Raw genomic sequence first — 26,892 nt, 5'->3', positions numbered from 1 at the left:
CTTCACAAAACTACAGAGAACATAATGATCATTATAAGCTGTTAACTATTATTATTATATATTCATCCCTCCATCACTAGGTTCATTCCAAAAACATCTGAAGTGACCTGCACACATACAGCAAGATAACATTAAAAATAACAGCAACAACCAAAATATACAAAAACAAGGTAAAGCCAATACTGAGAAGAAGGAAAGGACATGAACTAAAACCAAAGGAAGAATTTGTACACAGAATGCAGAATATTGTAAATGGACTAAAATAGGGTACTGAACTTTCTTACACAAGCATTTGAATTTTGCAGGTATATTTTAATTTTCTTGGAAAATCCAAGTTTCTTAGAACCATGAGCAAAAAAGAGAATCTTTAGGAAAATAAGGATATAGCAGCATTTCCTTACAATCAGATCTCCTTAGGCCAAAATCCATGGTGTCTTGCTGGTTTAAAAATCATTACCTGAGATTTCAATTCCTGCAGAATGTTCCTTAAGTAAATTTTCATTTATATTTTATCATGCTTCTCCCTTTCTTCTTTCCTTCTTCCCTTTCTCCTTTCCTTTCTTTCTTTCTTCCTTCCTTCCTTCCTTCCTTCCTTCCTCTAATCCTGATGCTCATTTAAGACATTCCTTCAAGGTTAGCCTCTGCTTTACTGGCATCGATGTTTAAATTAGAGGCACCTAATTTGTTTACATTTAAAAAAATAATAACAATGAGAAAGGAACTATACTCAGCCACTGAAAGTAAATACATTGAAATATAAAATAGCTGCACTTTACATTTTCATCTTAAACAATGGTGGCAGAATCTCTGTGAGTCATATCTGGAGCTCAGAAGTCTTAGAGAGCACAGTTTTGATCTAATAAAGGCAGGCATGCACCCATGTGCTGATAGGCACTCATTGAAAGTCATGCTTCCAGGCCTGGAGAATAAAGTATGCTCCCTGGAGAACTGTTGTGGGTTTTTTTCCAACAGTTTTTTTTTTTTTTTTTTAAAAAAAAAAAAAAAAAAAAAAAGAAGATATTATACTGAATGTGGCTCATAAAAGTGCAGGCTGATAGTTTTGGAGCTCCAAATTTCTTCCCACAAAGCAAGAGCAGCACAGGCAGGCTTATCACAGAGTCACTGAAACATTTTTAATAAGGGGACTTAATTGGGGCATTATAGGAACTTATAAGCATGCCAAAATTTTTACATAAATCAGGTTGAACATCTGAAGGCTGTGGTAGGAGATGAATGAATAAATTCATAAGAAGTACCGGTAGCTTTGCATGTCAACTCAATTATTGTTCTTAGAAACTTCGTTTTTAATTAGGCATAAGGATTATTTAAAATGGCCACTTGTACAAAAATNGGGATGGGCATGGAGGAGGACACTTGTGGGGATGAGCACTGAGTGTTATGTGGAAACTAATCTGACGATAAACTACTTGTAAAAAAAAAATAATAATAAATAAAAAAATAAAATAAAATGGCCACTTGTGGCAGAAGGCCACTTACCATAAGATAATGGGATCTCTAATAGATTGTGTTCCTATGAAATAAGTCCAGCACTAGCTGGCCTTAGTAGCAACCTCTATCTTAAAAGAACTTAAACCCAGGGGTTGACTTTCTCTTCTAAAAGCCACTGAAAAACTGCATGGCTTTTAATTCAGATAGATAACTAAGCCTTTCCCACAATTGATGAACTGCTTTGCTAGTATAGTTAGCATTATGTGTGTGGGAGGGCGTGGCTACAAAAGTCCTATTTTAATAGGCCAAGATCTGATAAAGATGTTTCATCAAATGAAGCATTTTGTCAATTTTAGAGAATAGTGGAAAGGCTGAGCAACTTTTTATGCTCTCTTGAGGGCTAAGACAGTAGAGCACTATAGAAGTGGAGAAAGGAGTCTTAGTTAACACCCTTTGACATGGGATGGGTCACCAAGAGGATGTACTCTAGCAGTGATGGAGAATCAGAGTAGGTAAGTCTTTAGGAGACTTAGAGCTCAGCTTTGAATCATCTCCAGATGAGGTAACTCCAGAATGCTAGTTCTTTTAGGATCTAGGCAGAAGCAAATATAATTCTTTCTAAAGGAAGCAACTAGCATCATCCCAAGCCTTCAATTATTTCTACAATTATTGTGCAAATCAATGTCAGGTAAGCAATAAAAGTAAATAACCAGGTGCACCAAGAGACAATAAGGCATGGATAAAATGTAACAGAAACAGCACATGATAGAGAAACACAGGGGCTTCAAATATTGGCATTATCAAACACATATTCTAAATAACACCTATTATTTTCAAGGAGATAAAAGACAAGCTTGAGAATTTCATTGGGTATTTAGAAGCTAAAAATAGGGTAACCAAAATTATGTATGAATGGGTGAGCTCATTAATATCTTGGGCTCAGCTGTCAGGAAAAAATACTTAGAATAAAATACAGGGAAATAAAATTGTTGGTAATACATAAAAGAACAGGATGGCACAATGATAAGGTCTAAGATAAGTACAATTAAAATCCCAGAAAGGGAGAAAAGTGAGAAAGGGGAAGAAGCACTTGTTAAAAGAGAATGTCTGGAAACATTTCCAAATTCACAAAATAATATTATGTCACAAATTCAAGACCACTTACAAACTGCAGGAGAAATAAATAAAAATAAATCCTTGTCTAAGTACATCACAGTGAAATTGCTGAAAACCAAGAAGAAAAGAAAATCTTAAGAGTAAGGGGGAGGAAGGATAGAAGTCACATTACTTTTAAAATAATTGACAATTCAACTGGGTTGATTTCTCAATATAAATAATTAAGCCAGAGCAATGGAAGGATACATTCAAAATGCTGTAAGAAAGTAGGCCAACCAAGAATTCTATAGCCAACATGACATACTTTAAATAGGAATGTGAGCAGAAAAGAATATTACACAAATCCTATGCTTCTTCATAACAAAAACACTCATAAACTAGGACTGGAAGTGAACTTTTTCAAGTGATAAAAGGCACTTATGACAACCAACAGCTAACATCATACTTAAGGCTAAATGATTGAATATTTTAGCCTTAAGATGATAAACAAGACAAGAATATTTGTCCTCACTACTTCTATTCAACATTGTACTAGAGGTTCTATGCAGGACAATTAAGTAAAAGAAAAAACAAAAGAAGAAGAGGAAGAAGGAGGAGAAGGAGAAGGAGGGAAAGAAGAAGAGGAAGAGGAAGAAGAAAGGCAAGGCAAGGCAAGGCAAAGCAAGAAAAGAAAAGAAAAGAGAAGAAAAGAAAAGAAAGACAAAATAAAAGGTATCCAGATTGGAAATGAAGAACTAAAGCCATCTGTATTTGCAAATGACATGAACTTGTATACAGAAAATCCTAAGGAACCCACTAAGATCAACAACAAAATCCCCCCAAAACGATTAGAACTAATAAATGAGTTTAACAAGGTTGCAGGATACAAGATCAATACACAAAAACGTATTTATATAAATTAAACTATAAAAACTAGGAATGAAAAATCCAAAAATGAAATTAAGAAAATAATTCCACTTACATTAGCAAAAAAAAGATAAGATACTTAGTAACAAATTCATGAAAAGTCATATAATATTTATAATTGGAAAACTACAAAACATGGTTGGAAGAAACCAAAGAAGACCTAAACAAATGGAAAGATAGCCCATGTTCATGAACTGAAAGGCTTAATATTTTTAAGAAGAAACTACTCCCCAAATTGAACCAGAGATTCAGTGCAATTCCTATGAAAACCTCAGCTGGCTCCTTTGTAGAAACTGACAAGCTGAGTTTAAAATTCAAGAGGAAATTCAAGGGACACTGAATAACTTAAAAAATCTTTAATAAGAAGAACAAGTTTGGAGGATTCACAATTCCCAATTTCAAAACATACTACAAATCTACAATAACGAAAACAGTGCAGTAGTAGCAAAAGAAAAACTTGTAGAACAATGAAATAGAACTGAAATTCCAGAAATAAGCCCTCAAATTCATGATCAATTAATTTTTGACAAGGATCCCAAGATACTTCAATGAAAAAAATTAGTCTTTTCAATAAATAATGCTGGAAACAACTGGATATGGTAATGTAAAATAATAAAGTTGGACTCCTTTCTCACATTATATATAAAATATATCATAGATTTAAATATAAAGGCAAGAACTCTGTAACTCCTAGAAGAAAATATAAGAGTATATCTTTGTGACCTTGGTCTTCTTAGATATAACACCAAAAGCACAGGTATGAAAATAAAACAATAAACTGGACTTTATTAAAATTAAAAACTTTGTGATTCAAAGATAACGTCAAAAAAGTGAAAAGACCCCCACAAAATGGAAGAAAATGCTTGCATATCACAAATTATATGCAGAATATATAAAAATTTTTATAACTGAATAATAAAACGATAAATAACTCAATTATAAAGTGGGGAAAGGCTCTGAATAGACATATCGCCAAAGATATACAAATGGCTAAAAGGCACATGACAGGGTGTTCAGCACTGGTAGCCCTCTGGGAAATGCAAATTCCAAACCATAAAGAGGTATTACATGGTACCCATTGGAATGGCTATACTGAAAAGATAGATAATGACAAGTGTTAGTCAGAATGGGAAAAAAAGTGGAACCGTTATACATTCTTGGTACAAAAGTAAACTGGTACAGACATTTTGGAAAATAATCTGGCAGTTCCTCAAATGATTAAACATGGAGTTTTCATATGGCTCTGCAGTTATGAAAAGAAATGAAAACATACATCTACACAAAAACTTGTACACAAATACTCATTGTGGCACTATTCACAATAGTCAAAAAGTGAAAAAATCCACATATCAATCAATAGATTAATGGGTAAACAAAATGTACCTTCATATGACAGAATATTATTCCTCAATTAAAAAGGAATGGAGTACTGATACATGCTCCCACATGTATGAAACTTGAAAACTTATGCTAAGTGAATGAAGCCAGTCATAAAAGACCACATATTGTATGGTTCCTTTTATATAATATGTTCAGAATAAAAAGTCTATAGAGACAGAAAGTAGATTAGTGATTACCTGGGATGTATGGGTAAAATGCAGAGTGACTGCTAATGGGTATGGGCTTCTTTCGGGGTTGATAAAGATGTTCTAAATTTGACTGTAATGTTGGTTGCACCGATCTGTGTATATATCAAAAGCCATTGAATTGTAATTTGAAGTGGTAAATTATATGGTATATGAACTGTATCCCAACATAGTTGTTATATGTAGAAAAGTGAAGGTGAAGTAAAAACATTTTCAGACAAACAAAACAGATAATAACCAATGGATTTGTCAGTAGAAGAAATTGTAGATTATAGTTTGATGATTTCAGATAGAGTGAAGACCAACAATAAGGTAAATATATGAGTAAAAACAAATAAGTATTGACTGTGTCAAATAATGTTAATGATGCCCTATGGAGACACAAAGTAGATGAACACAGGTAGAGATCTGTATACAAAACAGTGGCGTAAAAGTTGAGAGCAGGGTAAATAGAGATAAACTGTTCTAGGATTCTTAACATTGTCTGGAAAGATAACAAAATGAAATAAATATATTTTGGGAAATCAAGGATATATGTTGTAACCTCTGATATAATCACTAAAAGAAAAGTATAAATGTATATTACTTCCAACTTAATAAAGCAGTACCAGGGTGCCTGGGAGGCTCAGTCGGTTAAGCGTCCGACTTCGGCTCAGGTCATGATCTTGTGGCTGGTGGATGCGAACCCCGCAACAGGTTCTGTGCTGGCAGCTCAGAGCCTGGAGCCTGTTTCAGATTCTGTCTCCCTCTCTTTCTGTCCCTCCCCCATTCATGCTCTCTCTCTGTCTCAAAAATAAATAAATGGGGAAAAAAAAGCAGTACAGTATACTCAAGCTGGTCAATTTGAAGAGAGTTTATAAAGATGTGAACAAAGTTAAACAAGACAAAATACAACAAAAGGATATAGTACAGAACTCCATTGTGTCAAGAACTGTGAAGAGTCTGAAACTTTACTTGACTGACTAGCGAGCAGAAAAATTATTCTCCTGTAGTTTCAAGGATGCTGGCTGAAGGCACAAGATTCCTGGGTCAGAGACAAAGGACAGTTTTTTACTCACAACAGTAGCAGCAGCCAGAGTATCAGCATTTGTGCCGTTCTCCCAGTCTGAAATTTCCATATGATCCTGTGAAGAGGGGCAGGTAACACCTTCAAAAGCAGTGTACTGTGTGCAGGAGGGCAACTGTGAAACCTGGCAGACAGGGAAAAAAGAGAACAAATCTGCTGCTGCCTTCCACTGAACAAAACCAACCAGAAGTCAGAGAGCAAGGAAGCACCTTTATGTCTTCCATTACATTGACCTTCATGCAACCTAGGGCAGCTGGAAAAGGATGGAAGTGGTTCTAATGGGATGAATAAACAGAGAAGAAAAGATAAACTAATATGAAATACTCTAAAATAAGATAAGTAAACAGGGGTAAAGGGGCACAGAAATGGTTAGAGTTAGCACTCAATGGGATAGAGATTTAACCCAAAATGTATAAATGGTTCAGTTAAGAATAATGACCATGTGATTGGATAAAAGCGAAATGAGCAAAAAGTCCTAATCATACGTTATTTACAAGAGACATTTCTAAAACATGAAGTTAAAAAGAATGCTGACACAAAGTACAGGAAAAAGATGTACCATAAAGCATCAGTCAAACTGTATTAACATCAAACGAAGACTTGAAGGCAGAAAAGTTATTAGAGATGAAAGAGGCTATCTCAAAATATTAATTGCTTTGATTTACCAAGAAGGGCTAATAATTTTAAATTTGCAAAATAACACACTGTAACTAACTTCTAAAAATACAGACTTAAAACATGGCAACAATAGCATGTACAGAGTAAAAATAAATTTAAAAATTCACAATCAGAGTTGGGAGATTGAAATATAACATCTCTCAGAAAATGACAGAACAAACAAAAAATCANACTCTAAGGACTGCAGGAAACACCTTCTTTTCAAGCATACACATAATATTGAAAATATTAACTACACACTGGGCCATAAAGCAAGTTTCAACAAATTTCAAAGGACTGAAATTGTATAGGGTATATTCTATGACCAGGTAATTAAACTATATAATAGAAAAAATAGAAAGACAGCTAGAAAAATCTTTACCACAATGGAAATATAAACATGTTGAACTGAATAATAATGAAAATACAACTGATTAAAGCTTCAGACCATAACTATGGTAATACCTAGAAGGAAATATGTCTTTAAATGTGAATATAAAAAAAATATGAAAAGCTAAACATCAATGAGCTATACACATCAGTGTCAAAAATTTAGGGAAAAAAACCAAGAACAGCCAATAAAACCAAAGAGAGTGGAAGGAGGAACATAAGAAAGATAGAAATAAACAATTGTATTGCTTATATTGCTTATTTTTATTATACATTGTTTTTTATAGAACACGAACAATAAGATTATTCCTGAAAAGCTTTGAAATTGATAAATTCTAGTCTATATAATCAAGAAAAAAATCAAAGAGAAGACACAAATACTCAATGTTAGGAATAAAGAACAGGGCAAACAATAAATCTTTTAAGTATTAGAAAGTTAAAAGGAAAATATGAATAATTTTCTGCTATAACATTTGAAAATTTAGATGAACAAGATAGATTCATAGAAAATACTACTTGTCAAAATCAACACCAGCAGTAATAAGAATTCAGAATAGCCTTATAAATATTAAAGATATTGAATCATTTATTAAAAATGTTCCCACAAAGGAAACCACAGGGTTACATGGATTTCAAGTAAATTATATCAATAATGAAGGAACAAAAAACACCAATGTTATATACACTTTTTAAGGAGAGAAAAACAAACACTACTTCCTATGTCTGAGGTCATTATAACCCTATACCAACTCCTCAGAAGAACATTATAAGAAAAGAAAAGTACAGACCAATCTTACTCATGAACATAGTTACAAAAACTGTAAACAAAATATCAGCAAACATCAAAAATATGTAACCAAGAATGAGTAGGGTTTTTTCTATGAATGTATGTTTAGCTTATAATTAAAAAAAAAATAAACATAACTATTTTAATAGAACCAAGGAAGAAACCCATCAATTCAGTAGATGTAGAAAAGCTGTTTCATAATATTCAATATCTACTCTGGATAAATTTTTTTTTAGCAAAAAGGAATATGAGGGAGCCCTCCTCCCTTATTTGATAAAGGATATCTATGACAAAAGTATGATACTATTTTATTTAATATTTACTCCTTTGAGATCAAGAATAAAACTAAAATCTATGCTATCATCAGTCATATTCAACACTGTATTCAAATTCCTAAGCAGTATGGTAAGGCTAGAAAAATCCATAAGAGATATGAAAATTAGAAAGACATAAATAAAACTGTCATTATTCATAAACAATATATAGTCATGTATATTGAAAACCTAAAAATGTTTTCAGTTAAATTTTTAAAAGTAATGCATAAAACAAATTATATGGATAAAAAGATCAATACAGAGAAATCAGTTTTTTTCTCATCACAACAAATCATAGATAATCGAATTTAAAGAAGTTATCCAAATTAGTAAAAATATCAAATGTCTAAGAGCACGTCTAACAATATGTGCAAAGTATGAAGACAAACATAAAACATCATTGAAGCAAATTAAAGATATAACTAAATGGAAAGACACAGAAAATTTAAGGATTGGGAACGTTATTCTCATAAAAATATTATTTCTTTCTAAACCATTTACAGATTTATTGCAATCCAGTCAAAATCCCTGTACCTCTTTGTAAAACTTGTGAAGCTAATTCTAAAATTAATAAATTGAAAGGCAAAATGAAATTCTTTGCTTTACTGAAAATTAAAAATTTTTGTTAATTGTAGTAATTAAGGCAATGAGATTTTGGCATAAATATTGATAAAGAAACCAGTGCAGTAGAAGAGAGGGCCCAGAAAAGATCCATGGATAAGTGGACAATTAAATTATGACAAAAGAGGCATTGGAAATTTGTGAAGACAAGATAATCCTTTCAATGAAGGAAGCTGTAAACATTACCTGTTTATACAGAAAAAAACAAACAAACAATCTTTACACCCTGACACTTTCACACTTTTCATACCCTAGGATAAAAATATCTGTCTCAGTGGATCACAGATTTAAATGTGAAAGGCAAAACAATACATTTCTGGAATATATACAGAAAAATTCTAACAGGATATAAACATCTAATTATAAAAGAATGGCTATATTATAGTTAAGAACTTCAATTTATCAAAAGAAAGCATTAAGAAGTATAAGATATAAAATATAGAATGGAGGAATACATTTAACAAAACATAACTAACAAAGAACTGGTAACTAGAATATATGAAGAACTTTTATAAGAGAATAAGAAGACAACAACATAAAGATGGCCAGGAGTGGGGAACCTGGGTGGCTTAGTCAGTTAAGCATTTGACTCTTGATTTCAGCTCAGGTATGATCTTACGATTCATGAGATCCAGCCTCGAGCTGGGCTCTGCACTAACAGTGAAGACACTGCTTGAAATTCTCCCCTCCCCCCTCTCTCTGCCCCTTCCTGGCTCCCACACTCCCTCTCTGTCTCTCTCTCGGAAAAAAAAAAAAAAAATTAAAAAAATAACTTTATAAAAAATGGGCAAGAGACTTGAATTGGTACTTATCAAAAGAGGATGTCTAAATGGCAACAATCACTTGCAAAAAGTACTCAACCTCATCATTCAACAAGAAAGGTCAAATTTCACCATGACATACAGCTATTTACTCAACCAGAATGTCTACCGTGAAAATTCTAATAATATTCCAATCCACAAGGATGTGAAGAACTGGGGAAATGTATACATTGCTGCTGGTGGCAAAGTTGGCAGAATTAATTTGAGAAACTGTCAGTATCTGCTAAAGCTGAACACACACATACCATGACCTCACAATGCCGCTCCAGCATGTGTACCATCCAGAAATGGATACACATGTGCATCAAGACATGGATACAAAGGGCCCACTGCATCAGCATTAATAACAGTCAAAAGCTGGAAATAGTCCAGATGCTTATCAGTAGTGGAATGGATAAATAAACTGTGGTATTTACATGCAGTAGAAGAATGAAAGAGCTACAGCTACTTGAAAAGGAATAGTGTAAATAATACCCTAAGAGAACCAAGTCAAGCATGAAAGGGCCGTACAGTATGATCCCATTTATTTAAAGGTCAAAAAGAGACAACCTACCTTATTGTGCTTAGGGGTGGACACTTACGGTTAAACTAGGAGTCGATTACCATAAAAATCGCCATTGCAGGGAGGGGCTTTTAGAGAACTGCTAATGCAATTCACCACCTGACATCAGTGTTTGCCTTGTGATCAGTCATCATACAATTTTGTCTCAGAGCTTCTTCTCTGTATGTATGTTATCTTTCCCGCCATAAAGGCCTCAGAAATTTGAGTTGATGACTAAGAGAGAGAGTAGAGCAAGGATGACACATTTTCCTTGAAGGGTAGAAAGGCTAGGATCCCCAGGGAGAGACAGGAAACAGAGATGTAAAGGGGCTGACAAGGCTCGCAGTCAGGGAGGAGCCAAGAGACAAACTGCTTCCTTTGCAATTTTACAGGCTCAAGTCAAAAAAGACAGCAGCCACTCAGGGGAGGATTTGCTCTTTGGTACCAAGGTATCTGCCTTGCTGTTTCAGAAATCTTGGTACCAACACATCTGCCTCATCATTTCCAAAACCTTTGTCAGTTATGGGAAGGAAAATCTCCCCTTTTAACTTCCCTTTTGATTAAAAATGCCTCTGTATTCTCTGAGGCTGTACTAGGTCTGATAGTATTCTGCTTTTATATTGCACAGTTCTTTATTTGGAATCATTTTTTTGTAAACCTCTTAGATAGAAAAACTAGTTCTTTTGTTGGCTTGCTTCAAAAATGTGAATGAGCTAATTCTAATACTTCTTGGTACAGAGCCTCAAGGTATCTGGGCGCAAATTCAGTATTTTACACCAACCTACGAGACACAACTATTTAGGTTCTCATTCCTCAGAGATTTACTTATTTATTTATTTTTTTTTTTTGCTCGTGCCCCTAATGACTGCAGGTATTATAATTTTCGCCATGGGGATCAGAGAAGGCGCACAAAACCTGCAAATGGATCCTCCCTAGATTGTCACTAAATGAGAAAATGCCCAGAGAGGGGAGACACAATTGAGATCTCATTCCGACAAATGAGCACTCTTCCTTGAGGTTAAACATTTATACTGGGAAGTAGAGCAGGATACACTACTGGGAAATAGTATTTCCAGTGATTCCAAGGATATAAAGTTTCCACCTATCCTTTTCTCTCACAAAAAACACAGCTTGCTGGTGTGTGCGTGTGTGTGTGTGAGAGAGAGGAGAGGGTATTGTTGGAAGTAGGGCAAGAATAAACTTCAACCACTGATTGACCCTCCTGTTAGATGCTCAAAGTATAGCATTTTAGAGGCGAAATGGCTGCCTGCAAGAGTTTTGCATGAATATAGTGATCATGATGAAGAAGGAAGAGGAGGAGAATGATGATGAGGAGAAACAGGAGAAGTAGAAGAAAAAGAAATGTTTTTTTATGTCTTTTTTAAAGTTTATTTATTCAGGGGCGCCTGGGTGGCTCAGTTGGTTGAGCATCTGACTTCAGCTGCTTCAGATTCTGTGTCTCCTTCTCTCTCTGCCCCTCTCCCACTCCTGTCTCTCTCTCTCTCAAAAATAAATAAATAGGGGCGCCTGGGTGGCTCAGTTGGTTAAGCGTCAGACTTCAGCTCAGGTCATGATTTCACAGTCTGGGTTCAAGCCCTACATGGGTCTCTGTACTAACAGCTCAGAACCTGGAGCCTGCTTCACATTCTGTGTCTCCCTCTCTCTCTGCCCCTCCCCTGCTCACTCTCTGTCTCTCAAAATAAAATAAAAACATGAAAAAAATTTTTAAATAAACTTAAATTTTTTTACTGCTTATTTTTGAGAGAGAGACCGTGTATGTGCATGCGCGCGCGCGCACACACACACACACACACACTCACATGTGTGCTCTGGGTGGGGGCAGAGAGAGAGAGAGAGGGAGACACAGAATCCAAAGCACATTCCAGCCTCTGTCTGCACTGTCAGCACACAGCCCAACTCGGGGCTCAAACTCACAAAGTGTGAAATCATGACCTGAGCCAAAGTCTAACGCTTAACTGACTGAACCACCCTGGTACCCCTTTTATGTATTAAGTTCAAGTTATCTGCAAATACATAACCTCTTTAAAAAACTTTTTTGTTTATTTTTGAAGGGGAGAGAGAGCACGTGTGCCTGCCTGAGTGGGACCGGGGCAAAGAGAGGGAGACAGAGGATCCAAAGTGGGCTCTGTGCTGACAGATGAGAGCCTGATGTGAGCTCCGAACTCACAAACCGTGAGATCATGACCAGAGGCAAAGTCGATGCTTAACCCACTGAGCCACCCGGGCGCCCCCATAAACTCTTCTTTATTTTGCTGGAATGTCCTCAATGTTTCCTTTTACATGAAACTCTTTTAAAGTCCACACATAGAATCCAGACCATATTCAGGAGGGCACTGGAGGTGAGTGAGGGCTTACCTGGCACATAGCATCAATACATGTTAGCTTTCATCATGATTAGTATTATTGATTTTATCCCTCAGGAGACTACAGTTTTGTCCTTGCACGGGTACTGCATTGTGTATAACAGCTTGGAGATCACACTCACCGTTGTGACTCATACCAATACTGCTCCTTATTGGGTCAAAACGAAGAAAAACGAAGAACTTGGATTCCATAAGCTCTTTGGCTCAAAGAGTTTCTGCCTCCCAGAGAACTCCAGGTTTCCTCACAAGCTAGAATTAGTGATCCTTGGCTGTTAGCACTGTATGGTGTTCTGGTGTGTGTGTGTGTGTGTGTGTGTAGGGAGGAGAGGGCTTTGCCCACTTCTTCAGGAGGCAGTGTTTGCCTTTCCCTGGGCAGGGGTTGTGGAGGTTAAGAAAACCTGGCGAAACAGATGCCAGGGACAGATGTTACCTAATTTGGTCAAAGAACAAAGAGTGTGTAAAACATTTGGAAATCCTCAACAGTGCACTGGGATGGTGGAACTTACAGGAAGAACAGAAATAAAGCAGCACCCAGAATTTCAGAATAGGATTGCTGAATTTCAGAAGGCGAGCATAATGTAATTACAGTAGCCCACTCTTATCTGCAGAAATATGTTTTAAGACTTCCAGCAGATACCTGAAACCATGGATAATACCACCCTGAATCACCTATATGGATTAGGTATATATTATAATGTATTATGTAACTATACATTATATACGTGTTATATAATATATATTATAATACATATTATATTATATACTATATATACTATGTTTTTTCTACACATACATACTGATGATAAATTTCAAGTTATAAATTAGGCACAGTAAGAGAATAGCAATCACAATTAGTAATAAAATAGAACAATTATAACAATATACTATAATAAAGGTTATGTAAATGTAGCCTCTCTCAAAATATCTTATTGTACTGTATTCACCTTTCTTTCTGTAATGATGTGAGATGCTAAAATGCCTACCTGATGAGACGAAGTGAGGTGAATGAGGTGTGCATTGAAAGTAGGCTACTTTCTGACTATCTCACTAAAGGCTGGTCCTCTATTCTAGAGGGAGTTTGACCACAGGCAACTGAAAGGGAGGAACGCTAGATCACAGAAGGGGGCACTACTGTTCTATTCCACATAGTCTGGGTTTTTGGGAAGGGATCTTCTGAGTTGGAAGCTTAACGGCACCGATTTTTAGTGCTATGTTGCGCAAGCTATTGCGCCCCACTTTCCTTATCTGTAACACGGGGTAAACATCTCATTTGTGAAGCTGTCTGAAGGTGGGCTAGGACATGGCAGAGTGGAGACGCATTAAATGAAGTCTGCTCTTATTAAAAGAAAAATAACATTTTTTCTCGAATTCCCAAGACACCTTCAAGATTATCCATGCCTTACTAAGAATTCTCAAACATCTCAGTAGTTTCCTACGCTGCAGGGACTGTGCTCTCGGCTCCCTCATCCACCCCTCTCCCCCGCCCCGTCTAGGGCTGCAGGAGTGGAAGACGAGGCACGTGGGGGAAGGACTGGGGCAAACCTACCCCATGGCCCCTGGCCTCCAGGCACGGTGGGGCCTGTCATGGCGGCCCAGCTACAGCTTAGGTGATCTCAGAGCAAGAAGAAAGGAAGGGTCTGGGGCTCAGAGCCTTCCAGACCCCAGCCCCGCCTGTTCTCTGCAAGGCAAGCCCCGCGGGAGCGCCGGCTCACATGGGTCCCCGCCTCCAGCGGCGCGGGCCCGCCCTGACCCTCGCCTCAGCCTCCCGCTCGGGCGCCCACCTGGGGAGGTGGCNCAAGCAGCCGCCTCGCCTCCCGCCGCCCGGCCTCCCTCTCCCCCAGCGCCGGGTCTCCCGTGACACCCGAGACCCCCCGGCCGACGACAATGACCACTTCCCTGCAAGATGGGCAGAGCGCCGCGGGCAGGGCGGCTGCCCGGGACTCGCCGCTGGCCGCCCAGGTGTGCGGCGCTGCCCAGGGGAGGGGCGACGCCCGCGACCTGGCGCCTGCCCCCTGGTTGCAGGCGCGGGCGTTCCTGCCCGCTCCGGACGGGACCCGCGGCTGTGCTGCAGACAGGTAGGCAGCCCTCGGAGGGCGCGGGGGAGTGTCCTGGGTTGGCAGCCGGTGAGGGGCTGAGGAGGCGGTCCTAGGGGGTGAGCCATGTGCCCAGAGCTGGGCCAAGTTTGTGAAAGTCTCTGAAGACAATTCCCTTGAAGCTGGCTTCTACCGGCTCGGCAGGACATTGCGATCTCTCAGCGCCTTATAAATAGCATCACCGTTTCATTGAGAGCTCCTGGTCTCTCTCACCTCTGCCCATCAGTGTGAACTAGGAGGCCAGGCTGACCACCCCCCTTCCTTTCTTCGTGGCCCTGCACTGAAAACAAAACAAAACAAACAAACAAAAAAATCGAATCCTTTTTAATTTTATATGTTTCGAAAATCGTAGCATAAATGAGTTCACCTCCCACATAGAATCTTACAGCGACCCTGGAGAGGCAAATCGCGGATTGACATTTGAGCAGTCTTGCTGTTCAGCAGGAAAGAATAGAGGCTTTAAAAGGTTTCCCAATCTCCATAGCATTCAGCACTAAGTGCCTTTAGAGTTCACAATTTTGCACATACTTTACGAAAGAAAAAGACTGCAACAATACAAAAATCTGTAGTCCTTTATATTCGTGCATTTAAATGGCACTTCTCCCCCCAGATTTTCAAAGCGCTTCAACTTCACTGAAGTTAAAATTACTCTGCAGTGGACTAGAGTACATTTATACTAGCAAGTTCTATTCACTTACCTCTTCAAAAACACTGCCTTGCAGTTTAGTATCTATAAGCACTTGAAAAATCAACAGACTGTGTGTGGGCAACATTGTGAATGAAATTTGAAGTGAGATGAACCACAGCTATAATTAATAAGCCATAACTTCCAAAAGTGATTAATAAAATGACATAGGGATGAATTCACTAAATGTTTGTAGACTTTGTCAATTTAATGGATGCATAAAAATGTCTAACTTCTCAGGATGGTGTTTGCATCAGTAAATATGTAGTCTGTATTTCAGCCTCAAGAAAATTATCAAAAGTGCTGGAAATGGAGTTTCTATCCCTGGTCATTTTTTTATTTTTTTTTATTTTTTTTTTAATGTTTTATTTATTTCTAGGAGAGAGAGAGAGAGAGAGACAGCGTGAGCAGGGGAGGGTCAGAGAGAGAGGGAGTCACAGACTGAAACAGGCTCCAGGCTCTGAGCTGGCAGCCAGCACAGAGCCCGACGCGGGGCCCGAACCCACAAACCGCGAGATCATGACCTAAGCGAAAGTCGGACGCCTAACCGACTAAGCCACCCAGGCGCCCCATCTGGTCATTTTTTTAAAGGCCAAAAAAAAAAAAAAAAAAGAGATAGGAATACTATAGAAAATTGGTTTATGTCAATTAACATATTTTACTCTGACCTACAGAAAGTATATCACAGATCTTTGCTGTATACTTCATATAATATTAGTATTGTCACAGAGTTGTACATATTGGCCTTAACTTCTTAATCCTGTCAGCAATTATATTTTACATTCATTCCGCTTTATGTAAATTACATCCTATGTTCTGTTGGTGTAGGAGAAAAAAGAAAGATCTTGATGTTCTGGAAATGCCATCTATTCCAAACCCTTTTCCTGAGCTCTGCTGTTCTCCATTTACATCTGTGTTGTCAGCAGGCCTGTTTCCCAAAGCAAATTCAAGGAAAAAGCAGGTATGCATTTTAAAATTTTCTAATTAAAAAATCTTAGGAGTTCTAAATCCATATACAATTTTTAAGGTATTCAGTAATGTGTAATATTAACAAAGGATTAGTATGGTCTGTATTAAATGACTAATGGCTGACAAAGTTCTTGGCATCATTTTCCTTTAAGGCCTCAGTTTTCACAGTTGTATAATGGGAATGTTAAAAGTTACCTACCATGCTTTTGGGATGGGTTAAATTAGAGAATATATATAAAGTACAGAGTGTGGGAGCTGTTACTGTTTACAGAGTAGTTGGGATAGTTATATATGATAATCGATTATCAAATTTTAGGCAGAAATTGGAGGAGGGCAGTGGTATTGGGGTGAGAAAGGGATTGGTTGATTTCTTTGAAGCCTTCCATAGTCTTCCACATTTTCAACCCAAGCAACCTCACTTACTAAAGGAAAGTGGGATAGTGACTCTGTGTCACAAAGTAATTGGAGTTGAGGACTCTACATGTCTTCTTCCCCAGTGAATTCCTCAGTTTGGAGGCTTCTGGCTGCAGAGGACACATGACTTCTTAGCAATAATTAAAAGATGGACTTTATTATTTATTTATTTACTTATTTATTTTAATGTTTATTTTTGAGAGAGAGAGAGAGACAGAGAGCATGGGTGGGGAAGGGGCAAAGAGAGAAGGAGATGCAGAATCCAAAGCAAGCTCCAGGCTCTGTGCTGACAGCTCAGAGCCTTATGCAGGGCTCAAACCTATGCCCCGCGCTGGGCCGAAGTCAGACGCTTAACTGACTGAGACACCCAGGTGCTCCAGAAGATGGACTTTATTTTTCATAATTTTGCATTCTTCTTTAGTTTCTAGTTTGAGACTGACTTAGCCAAATTAGATTCCAAGGACCAAGCAACTATGGGGAGATCCATAATGGAAAAAAAATACCACAAAAAACCCCCCAAAAATCCAAGCAACTATGGGGAGATCCATTTGGAAAAAAAAATCAGTGTTTCCTGGAATAATCCCATCTCTTCTTAATATACTCCCTTCCAATTTTCAGTCAGCAAAACAAAGAGAGGCGTCACTAGGTAAAACATACCTTGTTCTTGTAAAGAGAGAAGCAATAAATTGAAACAGTGAGATGGTTACAGTGAGGAGAGGGATAATATGTGGAGAGAAGACAGTTGACCATTTCCCTGCATGTATTGATCTCTTTCCTTTTTTTCCTGCACTTTTACTCCCTGTGATGGGTTCAATAATATATGTTCACAGTTTTAGGAATGAAGGAGATACCCTAGGAAATAGATGAGTTCTTGATAACGTAAAGCAATAATAGAGACAGTAGGGAACCATTCCATGGACTATTGGGTTTCGATGGAAGTCTGGTATAACAAGGCACATATATATATATATATATTTTTTTTTTTGGGGGGGGGCGGTTTGAAGTTTAATTGGTGCATGTGCTTTCTGGAAAAGGACTGGAGAAAGTGGGAGTAAATATTCCCAGAGCAGAGGTATGTTCTCAATTAGAGACTTTGATGGGGGAGGCAAGTCCCTAAGTGGGCGGGACTGTGACTCCGGATGAGGAGATGAACAAGGAGGAGATTCTCGAGCTTTATCAGGATGACTTTCAAAGTCAGAGCCCAAGTGAGAAACAGCCCTGCTCCAATGTCCTGGCCTTTTAAGAACTTGGCTTTCAGGTCAGGATATAAGATGGGAAGATGGGTGATAGATTTGACTGTGTGTCATGATGGTGGAAAAATCGATTCTGGATTACTCATGAGATGCAGAATGGGAAAAGGAAATGCCCGATGGTGACATAATAGTCAGCTAGGGAATCTAATAGATTATCTCCCTATTAATAGAGGGCCGTCTTGTATTCCTTGCACCATTCTAGGCTCTGGGGGACTGAGCTAAGCAAAAATGCCATACAAAGGGTGTTTACCATGATGAGGCTTTGATTTGGGGTTGGGTTATGACTTTGGAGTTGAACGGAGGAAGGGGAGTAGAGAGGGAGAGGTCTGGGCTTACTTTCACTTTAATTTCAAGAATGAATGCTGGGAGAATGCCCGTGTCTGAGAGCTGTTGATGGGGTAAAGTTTGTTTTGAACAAAGAGAACATATATTAATAGAAGGAGAAAAAAAGAGAGAGTGGGTACAGGTGTTGGGGTCAAGTCAGGGTGTGCCCTAAGTGTATGTAGTTATCATCATAGGGTAAGACACCTTGTCTTGGTGAATGACAACATTGTTTTAGATCAGGTTTAGCAAATTGCAAAATGGGAAAAGGGTGCTATGTTACTATTGACTCCAGCTGGTTTCCTGCTCTGGCCTTGTGTCCTGTTTCCACAGTGACCTTCTGAGAGAGCACTGCACCCACACAGACAGCTGTGCTGTTTCATGAACAGAGAGTTTTGGCCCGACTCCTGGAGACCAGACCCAGAGGGGTGTTCCCACCTGAGAAGGGCCCAGCATGCTGATCTCTTCCTTTGCCCAAGGTTTGGGATCTCTCTGAAGAGAAGGATGTCCCAAAGTTGGGGAAGAGGAAGGTTTCTTTTTACATTCTTTTGTTTTCCACCTACACTTTGCATTTATAACGGATCCTTTGTTTTTATTCCTTTGTATATGCTCAGTTCTTTGGACTGAGTGTTGCTTTGGGAACAGATGACTCTATGTCAGTAATTCCCCAAGCTCAGTATCTTTGTGACACAGATTACCCTTTTACAAGATGGTATTTCTGGCCCGATTATCTCTGACCTTCACTTGAGATGATGTAAATGACTGGATGTGGTAGGTTTCCATTGACTGTTATTTACAATTGACACATTGCAGGAGCCCTGGGTCTCTTCTCTTGATATTTTCTCTTTCATTTGTTTGGTTTACCCTTGCCAGTCATTTTAGCAATTCTTTTCTCCCTGTAGGAAAAGCGAAGGACTGAACTTATTTACGAATAATTGACTAGAAAATTTGAAAGAATCTAGAGAGATGTTAAATTTCATGTAGTCTCAAAACCATGGTCAAAAATCATTTTATATGCCATACACACACACACATACACACACACAAACACACACACACATACAGTTTTTTTGTGTTTTTTTTTTTTGTTTTTTTACAATTTGAGACACTTACATAATGCATGAGTGGTAAAGTGCATTGAAGCCACAAATAGGATATGCTTTATCTCTGTTTGATAATAAAATGTCTCAAAGTATATAATACTGTAGGCTTTCAGTATTTTTTATTTTAAAATAAGAGCTGGAATGAGATAGAATATGGATTCTTTATTCTCTCTCCTTCTTTTTATAATGCTGGTCAGATATGTTGCCTAGGTATATGTCCCTGTGTTTATTAATAAAGTAGATTCCTTTATATACATAGTCCAGAAAAATTACTTGTAATTTAACTTTATATTAAAAGTGACTTAACTGATAAATTTAGATTTCTTTTTCTTCTATTTCTTTTGTAAATGTAAATGTATTTATTTTGAGAGAGAGAGAACATGTGCACATACCCACACATGTGTATATGAGTGGGGGAGGGGCAGAGAGAGAGAGAAAGAGAGAGAGAGAATCCCAAGCAGACTCCATGCTGTCAGTGCAAGAGCCTGATGTGGGGCTTGATCCCCTGAACCGTGAAATCATGACCTTGGCCGAAATCAAGAGTCAGAGGCTTAACTGACTGAGCCACCCAGGCACCCCTCTTCTATTTCTGATTGGAATTTACCAGGAAATCATCCCTTACTATTTGAAGAAAGGGAAATAAGAGATCTTTAGCACTTACAGAAAAATCAGTTCTTGTCTTGGGTTTGTCTGCCATCAGGTAATTTTTCTGCTCCAGCTTAGTTTGTGTAGCAGGCTTGGTTAATTTCTTCCCAGGACTTTGTAGCATAACTTGTTTTAAAGCTAAAAAGACACCTATGAAAAACTGTGTTGTGGAATGTTTGAGCTGGAAGAGAACTTTGAGATCATCTAGTGGAATGCTTTTTTACAGATTAGTAAATTGAGGCTAAGAAATGCTATGTGGTTGATAGTAGCACAGCAAGGACCAGCAATCGCATTTCTTGAGGCCTTAAAGGGTCTTTTTTTAGGAAGGCCCAATTTCCACAGAAGTCGAGAATCGTTAGAGTAGCACAAGGAATAAACATGTCAGTGTTGTTGGTTATAATTGCTCATAACACCAGAGCAGAGGTGACAGTACCATTAGTTAATACTCATTTTTCTTAATGTTTATTTATTCTTGAGAGAGAGACAGAGCACGAGCTGGGGAGGGGCAGAGAGAGAGGGAGACACAGAATCTGAAGCAGGCTCCAGGCTCTGAGCTGTCAGCACAGAGCCTGACACGGGGCTTGAACTCTTGAACTGTGAGATCATGACCTGAGCCAAAGTCGGATGCTTAACTGACTGAGCCACCTAGGCACCCTTGGTTAATACTCATTTAAGGACCTAGATTTTTTATTTTTCCTTCTTCAACTATAACTATCTCTGTGTTTTTATCCTCTAGCTTTCTTCTCCATCTTATTTAATATGAAAAATTTATCAAATAATAGCTTGTCACCAAATAGAATTTATTGGTATTACTAACGGTCAGAAGAATGCCAAGAAGTGGTCTGATGTTCAAATTTTATGATTTTTTAAAAAGTGCAAAAACCAGAAATGATTTACCCATGCTCCCACAGTTGATATAAAGGGAGATCAAAAAGAATATCGTGTCTGAATGTTTTTGCCCCTTAGTACACTGTTTCTGATCTATTCTGTACTGAGTTAAGCCTTTGTACATCTCAGAAAAACAAAACATATCTTTCAAATAATTAAGAAATTACTTTTCCTTATGTTCTGATTTTGATTTCTTTTTACTCTTCATATCGGGATTATCAAAAGACAAGTTCATCTCTCCCCAGATTAAAGGGTATCTGATATCATTACTTTGTAATGACAGTAATTAGCCCAATTTGCATAGTCCAGTAGGAATCTTGCATGGCTGCTACATTAACCAAACTCTTCTATACTCATTTCTCCAATTTTCACAGAAGTAGAAAGCAATAAATTATACTCTCATATTCCCATTTTCCAGATTCAGTAATTATAAAGATTTTGCTTCATTGATTTCATCTATTCCTTTTTGAAATTTTTATTGTCTTTGTTGAAGTATTTTAAAATAAATCCTGAACGTCTTCTCATTGCATCCCCACCTAGTTTTGTATTCATCTCTGAAAAGTACATTTTCTTATATAATCAAAATGCCATTATTCTCTAACAAAAATAACAATAATTCCTTGGTATCATTTAAAACCATTCATAATCTAATTGTCGCAGTTGGAATGACACATGAAATCCCCAAATTATAACTGGTTATATTTCAAAAGTCCTTAAATTAGCTCTTTGGAAATTTAAATTCATTTTCAGATGGAAACAGCATCATAAGTTGTATTTAGGTTCCCCCAGGCCATTTACAAAATCCCATTTAATGTGAAATGAAATGCAAATATCTTATATATGCAGAAAAAAATAATAGAAACAATACTTGCTCCTATTAGGGTTTCAAACAAATATGTCTTTCCAACAGCAATTTGCTACTTCTGAATGTTGGCACTTGATGAATATCATTTTTCTTGGGAGGAATTTGAAAGTACACAGATCTTTGTAGCAATACTGAAGCAGGCTTTAGAGCAGTGCTTCTCCAAGGGTAGTCACCGGACCACCTTCCTCAGAATCAGCAGGGATGCTTGTTAAAAACGTTGATACTCAGGCCTTTTGTAAAACCCACTGAATAATAATGTCCTGATGAAGGACATAGGGATTTGACTTTTTTTTCCCTCTTTGACATATATTTGGAAAATCACGGGCAAATTTAGAGTTTAGACTCTCGGGCAATCTGACCTTTCAAAATTGTGGACAATTTCATTTAGTTGAGAAAAAGTAGGAATATTACAAATGGACTTTAGTTGGTATTTTATCCAGGTATTGATTGTTTAGAGGAAACAGAGCCTCACATGAACTAGCCTGAAAGGTTATGTTATAGTATCTGAAGGCCAGAAGTTCACTGATCTCATGGGAGGTCAGAACTGGGGAGCAGAAAATCAGTAAAAATCAAGGCAGCCACTTTCTCCGTTCTTTCTCTTTTGTTCTTCCACAAACACAGCACACAATGTCTGCTTCTTGTCCATTTCCTCCCACGTTTCTCTGTAATCTTGCTTGTCTTGATTGCACATTAGTGCATTTGGCCCCCAATGGCCACCTCTTTGGAATAAATCTTTCCTCCCATTTGTGGTTCAACACTTGGTAAGTGACTGGAAGCTACATTGGGAGAAAGCTATTAGCCCTGTGTGCCCAGCTCTTTATTCAGTCAGCTATGGCCGAGGGGACATAAGAACCTGGACCACTGCTCAGCAGTTTGTGGGAATAATTTTGTGGGCAAGAAGTCCAGCTTCAATGGGTCTGGCATAGGAAGGTGGGAAAGAAACAATGAACAGCTCATCCCCCAGGGAAAACAAGATCTCCAACAAAGAACAGTGGACACAAAATCAAATTCTTACTCTATCCTTATTGATGTATGGTGATCTACCAGTTCATTTGGCCAGTGGGCCTAGACAGTTTACAGGGTCTACTTTCCTTCAGTTCACTTAATTCACCTGAAGCATATTTACTGGACAGTGGTTTCAGTTAATGCCACCCTTGAGTTCTGGTTATCTTGCTTGGCCATTGTCTTGAGCTTGCATCTTAGCCTCTGATGACAGGAGCTACCAACACAGGATTCTCCCTACTTCATGCTACTTCATTCTCCCTACTTCATTTATAACAGAAGACAGCTGTCTCTTCCTATTTTAAAACTTAAATCTCCTAGCAGATCTGCTTGTCAAGGTTTTATTTCCAGTTTGAAGGTTGCCTCTAATTTTTGGTTAATTTGCAGGGTACATTTGCAATCCAACCTTTATCTGCAATATGGGTTTTATTTTTCACTTCTCTGAAAGCTCAGCTTCTGGTTTATTTTTCCCTAGGGGCATATATTATGTTCTGTCAACAGAAGGAAAATTGGAGCCATTCATGGTTCAATATAAATGTGGATCTTAATTAATATAAAAAAGCTTTCTGCAGTCCTGTGGATGTTGCTTTTAAACATGTCAGCTTATATAGAATGGTGAGAGATTCCATTGTGTACGAATACACTGATGTGTATTTGAGCAAGGATAGGCAGACTTGGGTATTGTCGTCTTGGCAGTCTATTTGAGGGATAGCTCAGTGGAGAGCCTAGGAAACAGCCACAAGTCTTTACCAAGGCAAGGGAGCTTTTCAGAGTCAATTGGGGAGAGAAATAGGAGAGCTGATATAGGGAGAGCATCTTTTACTTCTTGTCCTTCCCTTTAGTTGCACTCATTTAGCATTTTTCTAAGCCACAGAGAAAATAAGCATAAATAGGAAGATTAGTATTCTTTTTTTTAAAAAAATTAATGTTTATTTATTTTTGAGAGAGTGTGTGTGTGTGTGTGTGTGTGTGTGTGTGTGTGTGTGTGTGTGTGTGTGTAAGCAGGGGTGGGGCAGAGAGGGAAGGAGATACAGAATCGGAAGTAGGCTCCATGCACAGCACAGAGCCTGATGAGAGGCTTGAACTCACGAACCATGAGATCATGACCTGAGCCCAAGTTGGACGCTTCACCGACTGAACCACCCAGGTGCCCCTCTTTTTTTTTTAAGATTTTATTTTTAAGTAATTGCTACACCCAATGTGGGGCTCTAACTTAAAACCCCAGGATCAAGAGTTGCATGCTCTACCAACTGAGCAGCCAGGTGCCCCATGTGGATTAGTATTCTTAACTAGTTTACCAATGCATGTACCTATTCCAAAAGATCATTTATAAGTGGGCTTTTTATTCACATATATTTGTCCATAGATGTGATGTTACATGTTTGGTTAGAGAGTCAGTAAAAATTTTTCACCCGTAATAGTTCCAAAGTATGGTACATTTACAACATCCTGAGTGCCATTTTTAATATTGTTTCTATGGAAAGATATAACACAGTATGACATGATTAAAAATAATGGACCGGGAACCAGCAAACCTAGTTTTCAATATCACGCTGCTGCTCAGCGACATGATATGAGCCTATTGCCCACACTTTCTGGGTTTTGAGCTTGCGACTGTTTTATTCTATTCTAGAGCAAATGATTCTGGTGGCTTTTAAAGTACTAGTGACTCCATGTAGTAGATACGGGAGTCTTAGGAGGTTCCTTTGGTCCCACTGGCCCCAAGAGTTTCCAGTCAGCCTTTGTTCAGATCTTCCCACATGGTCACCACACCTCCTGTGATAAAGAACGCATTGGGTGTCATGGGACAAGCAGCACAGGAGCCACCTTTATGGAGATGATAGGGGCAGGAGGGGCTAGTTAACGCATGTCAATCAAGGTCCAAGTGGTAGAAAGAGTCAGAAAAGATATCATATCTGAGAGGGGCCAGGTTATGTGGTGAAGTTATATTAGCTCAGAAATAAGGATTTGAGATACAAGGCGAAATATTTGAGGCTGGCGTAGGTCCAATGCACTTGGTTCTGCTTGGCTTGAAGGGCTGAGGTAGTCATAACCTCTAAGTCCTTCTCCATGTTCCTCTTGCTCTGCCCTCGAGTAATCCATTTGGTTGCTCAATCCAAAGATCAAGGAGACCTCTTTCTGTTCTTATATCAAATACTGTCACATCTTTCACTGCAGTATTCCTGAATCCATGAACTTCTTTCCATCTTCACGGTTACCATCCCAGCTTCAGCCACTGTCTTCTCATATACTAGAGGCTCATAAATGGCCTTCTTGCTTCTACTTTAGTCTATCTGGGTCCATTCTTCATACACTTCTTAGAAGTGATCTCTTAGAAATGTGGATCACCTTGGGGCACCTGCGTAGCTCAATTGGTTAACGTCTGACTCTTGATTTTGGCTCAGGTCATGATCTCACGATTATAGGGCTGAGCCCCGTGTTAGGCTCCACACTCATCATGGAGCCTCCTTAGGTCTCTCTCTCTCTCTCTCTCTCTCTCTCAATCTGTCTCCCCCACCCTTTATGCCCCTTCCCCTGCATGCTTTCTCTCTCTCTCTCAAATTAAAAATAAAATGTAGATCATGTCATGTCACTGCCTGATTGAAAACTTTGTGATAGAAAAGCATGAAAGTAAACATTGTACCTTGGCCAACAGGATTCTACATGATTTGACTTCTGTCTGCCTCTTAAACCTAATCTGTGTTCTACTTTTTGTTGACTAGACTGCATCCACAGTGGCAGGGCATTCCTGTTTGTGAGCGGGGCATCTTGTATTCTACCTCAGAGCCTTTGGCTTTACTCTTTTTTCTGCTTAGAACCTCTTTTCCTGGCTCTTTACATAACTGACTCCTCTTTATTCTTTAGGTAGGTCTCAGTATAAAATGACTTATCAAGGAGGCCATTTTGACTAGACTGTGTAAAGTATCCCTTAACGCTTGTTTTTTATCTTATTTTCCCCCACTACTCCATCACATTTTGCAGTACAGTTCTTTGGCTTTACTTAACATAATGTGAATTGTTGCATTTATCTCTTTGCTCTAATTATTTATTGTTTTTCCTTCCAAAAAGAATATCTTGCATTCCTAGTTCTTGGGTTCTTTGATTAAAAGAATGAATGAGTAATGGATTATTGAAGGTAAATAGTTGAAATAAATTTTATCACATTGTATTTTGACATATTTATTTTAGTCATGATCAGTTATCTTCCTCCTCTTCATCAAATTAAAAAAGCTATTTCTAATTCTAGTAATAGTTATGCATAGGACATTTTGGTCACATGTAACAAAATTAATAGATATATTATGATTTTGCGCATTATTCATCTTTAGTGAGATTATAAGTAAAAAGTGTTTGGTGGACTGCAGTATACTTTCTTCCAACTTACTGTGTGTTAAAAATCGCCACATTAAAAAAGTTAAGTGGAAATATCAATCTGGCTTATAATATGAGTCTCTCTGAACCAGGGATAGGAGGTATTAGCAGATGTTTTAATTATTAACTATTGACATCATTGGTGAATGACTTGGGCCAGTGCTCATGATGTTGAAATGCAGAGACATATACCCCTTGAATATATAAATTTACCAAAGGATGTGCAAACTCACAGATTTAAGAGAATTAGTTGCTAGATCCTCATCTTCCATAAGTACATTTTCCTAAAACTTACCTTTCTGGGAACCTACCTGTGTTCATAATACCATTTTCACCTGGTGTATTACCCTGGGGCATGTACACCTCTGGGCATCACACACAGGGAAAGCTTCCTTTAATGATTAATCAAAGTACCACAAATCAGAAAGAGTTCCTGTGGTTTTGTGCCTTAAATGAATTTCTGTTAAGGAGAGACATTGTGGGAAACGAGGATTTTGGCTAGTAGTGAAGTGTTCTGAATTCAGATATCTGATTGTGTGACGGGACTGATAACAATTTTTCACTTTTTTATTTTCAAGGATTTTTTTTTAACGTTTATTTATTTATTTTGAGAGAGACAGGAGAGGAGAGGGGAGGGGAGGGGG

At 38.1% G+C, this 26,892-nt stretch overlaps 1 protein-coding gene across 1 annotated transcript in view; it reads left to right on the top strand.

The window, feature by feature from the left end:
- Positions 1 to 14,522: 14,522 nt before the first annotated feature.
- Positions 14,523 to 26,892, top strand: part of GRB14 (growth factor receptor bound protein 14) — a 115,940-nt gene continuing 103,570 nt past the window's right edge. Inside the window, exons 1-2 of the mRNA XM_077756761.1 lie at positions 14,523 to 14,713; positions 16,245 to 16,377. Of these exons, the coding sequence (XP_077612887.1) occupies positions 14,523 to 14,713; positions 16,245 to 16,377 (324 nt within the window). The remainder of the gene's footprint in view (positions 14,714 to 16,244; positions 16,378 to 26,892) is intronic.

The sequence above is a fragment of the Crocuta crocuta genome, unplaced genomic scaffold, assembly GCF_008692635.1.
Source record: "Crocuta crocuta isolate KB4526 unplaced genomic scaffold, BGI_CrCroc_1.0 scaffold359, whole genome shotgun sequence".
Classification (NCBI taxonomy): domain Eukaryota; kingdom Metazoa; phylum Chordata; class Mammalia; order Carnivora; family Hyaenidae; genus Crocuta; species Crocuta crocuta.
The sequence above is the reverse complement of the archived record's forward strand: the minus strand, read 5'-3'. Positions and strand labels throughout refer to the sequence as shown.